General features: G+C 29.1%; 1 protein-coding gene across 5 annotated transcripts in view; it reads left to right on the forward strand.

The window, feature by feature from the left end:
• sicily (NADH dehydrogenase (ubiquinone) complex I, assembly factor 6 homolog sicily) overlaps positions 1-13,016 on the forward strand; it is a 217,872-nt gene that overhangs the window by 186,011 nt on the left and 18,845 nt on the right. For 4 of the 5 annotated variants that reach the window (XM_085811871.1, XM_085811870.1, XM_035366242.1 and 1 more), the window contains 7 exons: positions 2,283-2,363; positions 4,294-4,335; positions 5,123-5,179; positions 6,960-7,062; positions 8,876-9,009; positions 9,178-9,279; positions 11,051-11,107. In XM_085811871.1, the coding sequence (XP_085667997.1) occupies positions 2,319-2,363; positions 4,294-4,335; positions 5,123-5,179; positions 6,960-7,062; positions 8,876-9,009; positions 9,178-9,279; positions 11,051-11,107 (540 nt within the window). In that variant the 5' untranslated portion in view covers positions 2,283-2,318. Of the gene's footprint in view, positions 1-2,282; positions 2,364-4,293; positions 4,336-5,122; positions 5,180-6,959; positions 7,063-8,875; positions 9,010-9,177; positions 9,280-11,050; positions 11,108-11,987; positions 12,733-13,016 lie in introns of those variants that run through there. The other variant, XM_035366243.2, reaches the window with a different exon arrangement.

The raw sequence follows: 13,016 nt of genomic DNA on the forward strand, positions 1-13,016 counted from the left end.
ATTTATTATGAAATGGGAAAACTAACATTAGTAATTTCTAAGAAACAGTATAGCTTCAGCAAAATCTTCTTCGATAGAGGACCGTAGATCTGATGTGCTAAACTTCAGAGCTAAGAATAGTCTTTGCACACTAACTTTAGTAAGAGGAAGAACTGTTACTCTTAGGGCTACTCCTTTTAACTTTTCAGGATAGATTTGTATAAGTTCTAAAAGATGTGTCTTACAAAAGTAATTATATTTCTATTTCATATTTGCAGTGAAGTTCAAGAAACACTTGAGGGGATGAAAAGAAATTGTCCTTAAAAGTTTATGTAATTTGTCTTTTATATTAGATTCCTGACCTTCCAACAGATTAAATTAATGAAGTGTTTGGTCTGTCTATAAAAAATTAAATGCTTGAGATAAAGTTGCCATTCTGCCATGCTTGTTATATACAGTGCTCCTGCACATCCTCCAGGCCTAGAAGATGACCTCCTTTAAGAATTTAAATTCATCAAGGTCTAGTTTATGGCTCATAACACCACTTATTTACTGCAACCCATGGTTCAGCAGGTCATTTCAAATTTTAAAAGCATAAAAGCACGCTTTGGGCATTACTTTCAGATAACTGAAAGAACCAGTCTCCTTTCTCGAGAGTTTTGTAAAGATCACTTTCACATAGTTGCCTGTTTTGAGATGATCAACGATGCATGGGAGGGAATAACTAAGAGAACCATAATTTTTGCATGAAATAAGCTTTGGCCAGACAGTATTATTGAATTCAGCTTTGGGGGATTTAAGAAAGTGCCTGTAGTCAATGAGGTTTTGTCTCTGGGCTAAGTTTATGTGGCTAGAGGTAGATACCAATCACATCAATGAGCTAGTGGAAAGGCATAGCTAGGAGCTGAGCACCTAAAAGCTTATGGACCTCTTATCCAGCTCTTTTTTCAGCTTCTCTTTCGCTAGCAAATGCCTTTGTTAGTTATTTTGTATTTTATTATCAAAGATATGGAGGTAATTGCCTTTAATTGTAAAGGTATTCCATAATCAAAACGCCTTGGTCCTAAGAGCTTCTGGAGCTGTATTCTGTCCACATGTCGTGTGGAGGAGATTTTGTCAGGAGAAGAGAGATAAACAGCCTCAGCAAAATAACAACTTTCGAGTGAAATAAGGGAAATGCTGAAAGCATGAGAAACTGTTGCATTGTACATTGAAAAGCATCACCCTGATAAAGCAGTAGCTATGTGCACAACAAATTTATTTAATGATAATGCTGTTTTTGTTTTTGCCAAATTTTAAAGCATAGACAAGAACAAATTTCTTAAGACAACTTTCTTGTAACAAAGGCTGTATCATAAATAATAAATCGTGCTATTATAAATGTATTTGAGTATTTTGTTTCATTATCCCATTTCACATCGATTTCTTAAGGAAAAAAGAACTGTTTTGCTTAAAAATTATTTATTTAGCAAATAAAATTCGGTAACCAATTATGCTTGCTAAGTAAGGTTATATGCTGTATTTATTTTCGTTTTTAGAAATGGCTATTTTAGAGGTGCCATATCAAAAATAAAAGACTAACTGAAAGCAATAAATTGCATATTACATCATTACCATGTGCTATATCAATGGAAAAGATCCTGCATTGTTATTCTCTTGTAGCCATCTTGATCTATGTATGTTATATCTATTTAAATTAATGCATTATCATTTGGTATATGGTAATAAAAACTGTTTTATTACATTTTTGTATTTTTTCAATTAACTTCATATTATTATTTTTTCTGATACATGTTAATATTATGCGAGGATGATTCTGATACATGTTAGTGGCACAGACATTCCTGTGAAAAAGGTTGGCAGATCTTAAAATTCTTTAATGCAAGTTCTATTGAATCTAGTGTATTTTTTTTTTAAATTTTGTTTATTGCAATTTTTGTGTAGTGGGATTTCCCATCTCTAGAACTTAATGGAAGTTTGGATTAATATTAAGGGAGGGAACCTTTGTTTGGCATAGATTTTTGTTAGCTTAGTTTCCCCTCTCCCCTTTTTTGATAATATTAAACCTCACATAGGCATCTTTCTTTCCCATTTAAAGTGTTAGTCTTCCTGGGAGATATTAACAACAAGGTAGTTAGAAAAATGATAAGGATTCAAAACACAACAACACTTAAAGTAAATCAAAATAGTAAGAAAAATAATATAAATTTTATAATCTCATTGGTGTTGATATTATTGCTATAACATACGCTGCATCTGATGATTTCTGGTAATTAAATTTATGATGTTGGATTTCTTGACAGGTGAGAGAAGTTGTATCAACTACAGCAATTGGGCAAATGAGGATGCAGTTCTGGACAGATGCACTTGGAAAAACATTTGCTGTAAGAAAGATGTCTGTGTATATTATTTAAAATTCAAAAACCCTAGTTTGTGTATTTGTTATCCAACTTACAGTAGAACCTCGAGATTGAGCGAAATTCAATATACAAGGAAAGTATGAGTGAAAAATTTGTCTCTAAGTACGAGCATTGCCCATTGACTCGGGTAATGAGCTACAGGGAAGGATGTTGGTATTCGTGGCACATTTCTCAATCCGACTCGACTCAGGAATACTCTTGTCAGATCACTCAGTGTTCTTTGATCTATGTGTTTATGTAATTGTGAGTTAAATGTTTTTAACATTTAACATAAAAAAAATTATTTCACGGTGTCTTCCAAGAAGATTGTTGCGTCAGATAGTCCTGCGCAGAAAAAGAAGGAAGGCATGGCCATTGAACTAACAGATGGTGAAATCTATAGTAAGTGGCAGAGAGCTTGTTGAGAACGAAAAAATTTTAGTGGGAATTCTCAACACAGCATTTGCAGGACTTGAACAATGGAACTTTGTAATGGAACAAGAAATTAATCTATCTATAAAGTTAAAGAGAAAGTATTAGCATAAAAAAAAAATAAAAAACTTGCATTGAAAGGAATGCTCTAAAATGCAAATAAATAAACATTGAGGTGTTTTTTTTTGGGGGGGGAACTTTGATTCCTCTAAGGCAGTGGTTCACCTTTTTTGCCCTATGTTCACTTTTTTTTCCCTCTTTTCGCCTTTGTTAGATAATCATTACCCCCTCCTTCCCAAAATAAAAAAATTCATGTTTTTTAAATTAAACAAGAAAAAGTACAGAAAATGTTGATAAATACCAAAACTTGAATAACAATAGTTTTTTATAATCATAAATGAAAACTAAATTTTTAATAGGTAATTAAAAGGCTAACCTCATCCCCCTGACACTAAAATTCCCCCCTACCATTGAGAACCTCTGCCTCAAGGTCATAAATGCTTCATTATATCATAAATCATTATTTCATTTTTTAATTTGTACATATCATCTTACTAGATTTAAACTGATGATTCAGAAAAATCCCAACTCTGGAATAGCTGAAGTCCCGATGAATGCGGATCTCAGACTTAGTACTGTATTTAGCTTTTGTTTATGAATATAAAAAAATTACTTTTATTTATTTTTAATTTAAACTTACTTTGGTATTTATAAAATTTTTTTTATACTTTTTCTTGTTTAAGTATAAAATGCAATAAAATAATGTAAATTTAAATAAATGTGTATGTATTTTTCGAGTTTTGGAAAGAAGGGTGGAATAGTCATCTAGCAATGTTGAAAGGCTTGCACAGGACAAAAAAGATTAAAAAACAATGGGTCTAGGTATAAGCCCACAAATTTTTCATTCGTTTTTTGCATCAACAGAAACATCTCATTGGGAAATGGCCTGATGATGATGACAAGATAAAATGAGGAATCGTGATATTGCTCAAACAGTAGGGCAGGAATATAAAACCTGGTCCCGAGACTTATAAATGTTTGAATAACGACTGCAGTTATGTTGAAAATTAATGTTTCTAATATATTTAACTTTTAGTTCAAGTGAGATTTAGTAAAGGCTTTGCTGTAGATAAACATATTAAATTTTGTACTAAATTAGTTAAAAAAAGGTTGCATATGAGATTTCAAATAATTCCCATAGGCTATTTTAAATAAATTAACCTTTTTCATTTAATTATAACTATCTGAATGTGCAGGAAGTAATTTTATATTTTTAATACTATTCAGTTATATGATTATTTTATTTAAATAAAGCTCAATTTCTTTATCATGCTAAATTCTAAGATTTTATGTTCTAAATTTGATTCTTATATTAAGTTTTTAATTCAAAATGCTATTAAACATGTTGATTTAATATATATATATAGAAATTTTAATATAAAATTTTTATTCATGTATAATTTTGCATTATCCTTTGTTTCAGGGCAACCCTCCTGATCAGCCAGTGACAAAAGAATTAGCTAAGGTTTGTATTAATTTTCATGTTACTTTTATTCCTAAAGAGAAGACATACACATTAACTCAGATTACAATACAGGTTAAAATATACTGTTTTTATAGTGTTAATTTCAATAAAAAAAATTGAACATATTTGTAAAATGAATGGTTCCCCCCCCAATTAACTTTTTTTTTTTTACTTGCTGTTAAAATATATTCTTTTGATGTGTTTAAATCTTAAAAAAAGGGCAGTTTCCTGTTTTCACAACTATTGATAGATAGATATTGAATGGATGATACTAAATTTTACTGTTCATTGTACTTTTATTTGTTTTGAAAGATTTTATAAAAAATTACAAAAATTGTAATTCTTACTGCTTGTTCTTCATCACTTTGTATGTTGTATGCAATTAAACTATGATGATCCTAATCCATGATTTATTCTTGCCAGATTCTTGTGTCTAGTTTCTGTGAGAAAGGTTATTTATATCATGAAAATTTATAATGCTAATTCCATATTCATGATGAGAATTTCATAATTTTCCAAACAACTGAAAATATATAAGAAATTCGAAGAATGTGGTATTTAATAAATAAATTTAACAGAAAAAATATTTAAAAAACTCCCCTTTGGACATAATTTAAAATCTGAAACTTTCAGATTTTTTAAAATTGTTATTTTATTTATTTTTTTATTTATTTTATTTATTTATTTTTGTTTAAAAATTATGCATGTTGTATGTCTGTACATATTTGAAATGTTTTAAAATCCTGAAAATATTACAAAAAGTACTAATGCTAATATTTTCTGTTAGGTTCTTCAAAGGCATAAACTATCCAAAGCATGGTTTCAAAGACTAATATCTAGTCGAGTAAGTATTTGAAAGCATTTCATATTTATTTTCTGTCACCATTTTGTAAATATTTCAAATACAGCAAAAGCTCAAATAACCAGAACGTTGGGGAAATGCCGAATACATGAAAATTCCAGATAGCTGAGTACATAAAAATACTAACATTACAAAAGCCAAATGAATGAAAGAAGTTTCCAGTCTAAAATTACAGAAACAGTTATTTTATTTGTTATCAATTTGAATATCAAATGCCAGCATTGAACATTATAAGGTATTTCTCCCTCCTTCCAGCATGCCTTCTTGGGGTAACGGTTAGCACACTCGCTGCATATTCAAGAGGTCCAGGTTTGAGTCCCAGCGAGGGCATTGCTCATTTCTCACGTCTCCAGCATAAAAATAACCTAATGTCTCTACAGTGGCGGATGAACTAAAATTTGGTGGATGATGATTCTTCACCTCCAGCATTTGGCGATTAGGTCCCATAATTCCCAGTCGGCCTTTAAAAGGCAGAGTGTATGAGGTATTTTCTCAATCCTTTCCGCATGCCTTAGTGGTGTAATGGTAGCACACTCGGCTCGTATTCGAGAGTTCCAGGTTTGTGTCCCGGTGAGAGCATTGCTCATTTTTCACCTTTTCTGCTTTAAAATACCCTAATGACTCTACAGTGGTGCCCAAACTAAAAAGGTGATGGATGATGCTTCTTCACCATCAGGATTTGACGATTGGGTCCCTAATCTCCGGTCACCCTTTAAAAGAAAGAATATATGAGGTATTTCTCACTTCTTCCAGTATGCCTTCATGGTGTAATGGTTAGCGCACTCGGCACGTATTTGAGAGGTCTGGATTCAAGTCCCTGCGAGGGCACTGCTCATTTTTCATGTCTACCAGCATAAAAATAAGGTAATGTCTGTACGTCATGTAAATGTTTTGGGTGGGGAAAGTATTTTCGTTGACCTTACATATATGAACTTAAAATATCTTATCCAATTATGAAATCCCATTGACTAGTTTAGTTTGCAGAGATTCTGCCAAACTTGCCACCCATTTTGGCAGAAGTTTATTGCTCTTTATTTAATCAGGTAATCAAAAGATATAGTTACAGTTCTCTTATATAAAAAATTAATTTGCTTGTCATAAATTCTCACACATTCACATTCCATTGCTCTTGTTTATCCATTTTCAAAATGTTGTGCCCATTAACACACGCTTTGCTTGATGCCAGGACCTCCTAAATCTGTAAATATTCTACTGATGTTATGTTTAGATTTTTTTTTTTTTTTTTTTTAATGAGGAGGAAGTACAGATAAAGTAGCTATTAACTTAAAATCTTCTTTACAAAAACTAAACTACCTTCTTGAGAAATAATCAGATTAACATAAAATTAATGACAAATATCGTATAATTGTATTGTGATATCACCCTTTTTATTACTGGCACTAAATCACACTATTTGGCAGCAGTTTTTGTTTATTCTGCATCATAGTCTTATAAATGCTCTATGATGACTTTACTAGTCTCTTATTTGCTTAATTTTTTGCCTAAAGAAAAAAAAAAAAAAAAAAAAAAAAACTTTGAAATTTTTAAATATTCTGGTTACTTGAACCTTATTGTTAGTTGAATGTTGGATAGTTGGGGATTTACTGTATTTCTTATTTACTGAATGCCTTTTAAAATTCATGCAAAGCTTAGATTTTTATGTTTTATATTAAACAAAAAATATATACTTCATTTAGCAAACTTTTTTGATTTGCAAATTTCTTCAAATTAATTTTGTTTTAACATAATTAATTATTTTCAGGAAGCTCTTTTAAATGATAAACCATTTCTTTCCATCAAAGAACTTGAAGAATATTCTAATATGGCTGTAGTTCCTGTATATTTATTAATTTTACAAACTTTAGGTATGTAAAAATAATTATTCAGCACCTCATGTATTTATTGTACAATGTTTTTTTGTATTGCTTTCTTTCTTAATGTACTGTTTGTATTTTCATAAAATATTTAAAGATTGCCCATAATCCTCCTCTTAATTTTTTATTGAAAATGTATCCTTTCATATTTCGGCATATATTTATATACAAGTGCAAACATTTTAAATAGTTATACTTAGTTTTACTGGGCAATATATAACCTTATAATTATGTTCAACATTTCAATAGATATATTACCTGTATTTAAGTAATAAATACATTAGAATTTTGAGCTATTGCTGGTTCTTCTTTGTAACTTGAAAAAAATTATTAGTTTTTATAACTGTTTCATATTCATTTTAATGTTAATACTGTTTGAAGCATATTTCATTTTGGGTGTATATTTAGAGGGAAGCTTGAATAGCTGATTTATTTATTTCTGAAGTGTGGCACACAAAAAACACCCAACTATTTGCTATGAGTCTTCATTATTGTGAGTTTTTTTGTCAAAGAGAATACATCTCAGTGAGTTCCTTCATATAGTTTTTTTTTTTTTTTTTTTTTTTTTTTTTTGTGTGTGTGTGTGTACTGACTATAGGATAGTCTACAGTGTTCACGATAGAAAAGCGGTCAACATGAGAGTATTTATCTGTATTAGCATGTAGGCTTTTTTTTTCCCCCTGCATTTCTTTGCAGTGAGCATTGTTTAGGAACCAATATGTTATTGTCGGGTAATAACTGCTGTTTTATATGCTTATGCCTCAAGGAATATATTAAGTATCACCAGGCCTTGATAGCTATCAAGCTTCTGCTCCTCTTTCCATACAACTAACTAAAGGACTTTCAATTTGCTGTGTATTTTGAGTGCCTTGTTGCCTCACAGACACTATATACTACAAACATCCATGCCTCCTCTGAGATTTGAACTTGGGTCATCAGTACAGCACTCAACATTACTAATCATTATATAGTCTGGAAAGCATTCCACAATATAGTTGGTCCTGTTACTTTTTCCAAAAACCTACAAATGTATTGCATTTCTTGAAAGCTTCTGTTAATTATGATGTATTCAGCTTTTGTTCTTAATAGTGCTGCTACTCTTTGTTTGTGAAATTCCCAGGAAATTGGACAGCATATTAAAATATAATATAACTATTGAAAGATTTTCTGTAAGGGATATTTAGGGCTCATTCTGCATCTTTATAACATTTAGAATTTCCTTTAGTTTTCTAATAAGTTATTCTAGTGTTTAACTTAGATTTAAGGTACTGTAATCTGAGCTTTGCTTGAATTCAAGGAAAACATTTTAGATTACTCTTGAACTAAGTCTGTTAACCGAATATGGAATGTCAGGTCATGTAGATATAGCTAAATAAATTAATGAGCTGATTAAAAACTAATACTTTTTTTTTTTTTTTTTTTTGGTATGTACTTTTGTCTTCTTTAGTGATATTTGAAGATTTGTATAGTTTAATTTTTAAGGTCTAACATTATCAATATTGACATGCATTATGCTTGACTGAAAATTCTATTTAAATTATTAAATCTAAATTTAAATATTTATTTTTATATGGATCTTTTAAATGTCCATTTTTATTTTGCTTGATATTAATTCCTTAATGTGACTTTGTATTCTATAATTTTTAATATTTAATAACAAATTCTTTATATTCTGTTATTTTTCAAATATTATAAGATATATTTTTGCTTCAATATTTTTATTTCTGAATGATTTAGTTAGATAAATACATAATTTATTATGTTATTAAATGCCATCTGTACTGCATGTTTTTTTTCTTTCTAGGTATAACCAGTGTTCATTGCGATCATGTTGCCAGTCATATAGGCATAGCTCAAGGAATATGTAACATACTTCGTGGTATCCCTTACAATGCTTCAAAAGGGAGAGTGTTTCTACCATTAGAACTTATGAGCAAGGTATTTATTAATACAGAAGCACAATGCGCAAAATTTTTGACCACATAGGTCTTTTATCGTTTGTTCTTTCTACTTTACTTTAAATTATATATGTATGTACATAATTTTTTTAAATAAGTCAAGGGAAAAAAAGAAAAATTTTAATTTTTGCAAATAATTGCATTTCAGCATAGATTATCGCAAGAAGGACTATTACATGGAGATCAAAAGAAAAATTTACAAGATGCTGTATATGACCTATCCTGTGTGGCTCATCAACATCTTCAAATGGTTTGTTTATTGCATAAATTTTATTTAGACTTAAGTTTTTGCATTTAATGAGAGAAAGTATGATTTATGGATTTTTATTTAATCATCAATTAGCATTTTCTTTGTTTTTAATCATCATATCTATATATAAATGAATATGTGTTACTGGGAAATAAATTAAAGTGGATTTAAAAATTTATGCCCTTTCTGGATCAGAAATTTTAATTATTCATGCCATATTTTCTGATTTTTGACTCCAGGGAATTCTTAATCATAATTGCAAATTTTATACATATTGGAACAAAAGGTTTGCATATAACAAAATTTTGTTTAATTTAGTGTAGAACTTCCATATTTGTTATTAAAAGCTGATTTAGGACAGTTCTTTAAAATCTCTTTATTATTCAGATCTTTAATCCTCACTTTTGATTCATTCACACAAACATACAGTAATGACAGGTTTAGAATGCAAATTTGTTTTTGGTTCTTTCACTTGCAAAATGTTATAAATGGACTCTTCAAAGCCTTGTTCAATGTCTTATGTAAGACTAATGTAAAATAATATATAGCATGTGCAGAAAGGTAAGTATTGTTTATCATCTAGTTCCAAGTTATCTCATAGTTCATATGGGGAGTATAAATATTGTTTCATAACCCCTACGAATATACTCATGTGAATTTACTGCTAAAAATAATTTTTTATATCTAATGAAATAATAAAAAGAACAGAAAAAAAAAAAAAAAACTACTTAAAAGATGAGATCGTGGCGTATGTGAATGGACACACAATACCAGCTTTGGCAATGAATGTGTTAAAAACCAAATTTGAGAAGTTTTGAATTATGACATATTTTTTTATGAAAGTGTATTTGGAGCTTCAAATAAATTACCACTTCTGGTTTATCAGTTTTAGCCAAAATTTAATAGATTGTTCGCATTGATAAAAAGTCTTAAAACAATAAAACTGAAAAGTTTTCCATTAAAAACTCTTTTGGGCTTCAAATAAAGCACCACTTCCATTTGTCAATTAAAGGCTATCTTTATGTAAAGTGCCACTTATCCAATTTTACCTAAAATCTAATCAACTCTTTATATAAATGTAGGCTTGAATACGGAAAACAGAAATTTTTGGAAGTTTGATGTAAGAGTTATCATGGACAAAATAAATCACACTTATATAGAGACATCATTGTAAAAAAAGTAAGAAATTGTTGTGAAGACTCTTTAATTCATGCTTATTCAATGAAAACTCGCTATCGAATTTTTGGGCTGAAAATATTACCTCCTGTACCTTATATATGACTTAACAGGAGGTAAAAATGCACACTGCAGCTATGTTTCTGATATATTTGAGTTACCTTTTAATCGCTGAGTACATATCTTGCAAGCTGTGTATTACTTATGTATGCTTGTATTACTTGTAGGTGTGATTTAAAATCCATTTATATTTTTTTTCCTAAAAACCCATCTTAATATTTTTGTAGTGTAAAGTATACTAGTACTGTAAACGTACTAATGTATTTTGCACTGTACAAAAAATTAATATATTCTCATTTTTTCATAAAGTGAAAGTATTATAAGAAATAATGAAAAATTTAAGCATACAATGATTTCTTTCTACGTATTTTGGCTCCTTCTAGATCATGTGCTTATGAACGGGCAGTGAAACTGTGATTTTGATGTATTGACTAATTCCTCGTCAGTATTGACTTTTTTTAAGTCATAAGGTTAATAAATTAATAGTTAATACATGAATCTGAACTGTATATTTTGAAGGTACTTTCCTTTTTAGGGAAGGAAACTGCATAAGGATGTGCCTGTTGAAGTAAAACCAGTATTTCTTCCTGCAGTAAGTGTTCTTATAAATTAATTCTAAGATTTTTTAGTAGTATATATTTTACAGAAAAACTATACAGAATGTTAAAATATGATAAATAAATAAAAAATATAGTGATAAGAAATTCCACAATTTTCTTGAAGTACTTTTTGGCTGCCAAAATTAGGGACAGTAGCAGAAAATTTTACTTCATATGCATCTAAAAATGCCATTATATAAAATTTCAATTTCTGTACATACTTAATAATGTTTTTGGTTTATGGTGCATACTAAATTCATTTTATAACAGCTTACTGATGTTGTTTTAAAATCCTTTTCTTGTTCTGCTATCACTATGCTATTTGTAAGTTAAAAATTGAATTGAATCTGTAGAATGCATGCAAGTAGATAATTTAATTCTCTAAAACACTGTAAACCATTAAATACCATAATTTATCCTTTGTTCAATAACTTAATCATCTTTCTTAATCACTTATGAACTAAATAGGCTGATTACATATATTTTCCTGGATTCCACCCATATCTAATTCAAATATAGTCTAAGTTTCCTCATCAAATCATCCACTAAAGTATGCATCTTTATATAGATAAACAGCTTTTGAGTATTTTTGTATAAAAAATAACTTATCCTAATTTTTAGAAAAGTTAGTATAATGTTAATTATCAAGAAATTGATTGGTTTCATTTTATTAATTTGGTTTTGAATGCAGTTAAAACATACACTCAGTAAAGTAGGATGAAAGTATATTGTTTACAGTGTTTTAGAGAATTAAATAATCATCACTAATTTTCCTTGTATCATCTCTGCTATGAACTGGTGAGTACATTTTCTAATGCTCTAATTTCCAACTAATGCCATTTGTAAAGTTAACTATTTGATCTTTTGCTAAAGGTACTAATGAAAGCAAAAGGGATTGATTTAATGTGAGCAGTGCTAAACATTTTGCCACTCGCTGCAAGTTTTATGATTTGTAAATTGTACCATCCAGGGCTGTCCCAATTTTCTAAAATTGTTTCACTGATTGCATTCACATTGGTTGCACATGCTCTGGTGCTGGCTCTGAATGTGAGTAAACTTGTAATACTATAATTTCAATTCTGTTTAATCTTCAAAATTGTAGTACTGTAAATTTTTTCACATTATGCCAATTCCTCTTGCATAATATTGATTTCTTTAGCATGTACCTTTTTGGCATTTCTTTTGTAATAAATTGATTAATTTTTTTTTTTTACGTTAAAAAATTATTTTCTCCAGCTAAACTTTGTTCATACTGCAAGGTACTAAAGTTTAATTTTATCAGTTGATAATAGTGAGATTAGTATGTGAGGTCAAAGTAACATTCAAAAACAATCAACTTTTGAGAAGAAAACCCTAACTATATAAAAAGGACTAGATTAATATTATGAAAAATACAGTGAGATGTATTATTAAGGGCATAAAAAATAATTTAGTTTAAAAGAGAAAATATAATAGAAATTGATACAGCAATATAGGACATACTTAGAATTTTCTTCATAAGTCCTGCGATATTTATCATATTGTATTTCTTAAAGTAATTCTTTTTGCTGTGACTTTGCTGGTATTTAAAATGTGAAATGATTTGATTCCATGTATTTGAAATAATACCTATTTATTTGGTTTGGAATTGGCTTACTTTTTTTTTTTTTTTTTTTTTTTTTAAGTGCATTTAAATTTACACGAAATTTAGGCTTTTGCTTCAGATTATATGTTTTAAACTTAATAATAAATATCACTTATCACAAGGTTAGGTTTTAAATTTATATTCATTAATTATAGTTTCAGTACCATTTAAAAATACTCACATGAACAATAATATATCTTGCCTAATATTAAATGTTACTTTATATCTGCTTCTTCAGAAATTATTAGAGAGGATAGTTTTATTTGCCAATCATACAA

The sequence above is a fragment of the Stegodyphus dumicola genome, chromosome 2, assembly GCF_044657685.1.
Source record: "Stegodyphus dumicola isolate Sdum_Otavi_A_Nest chromosome 2, ASM4465768v1".
NCBI lineage: Eukaryota > Metazoa > Arthropoda > Arachnida > Araneae > Eresidae > Stegodyphus > Stegodyphus dumicola.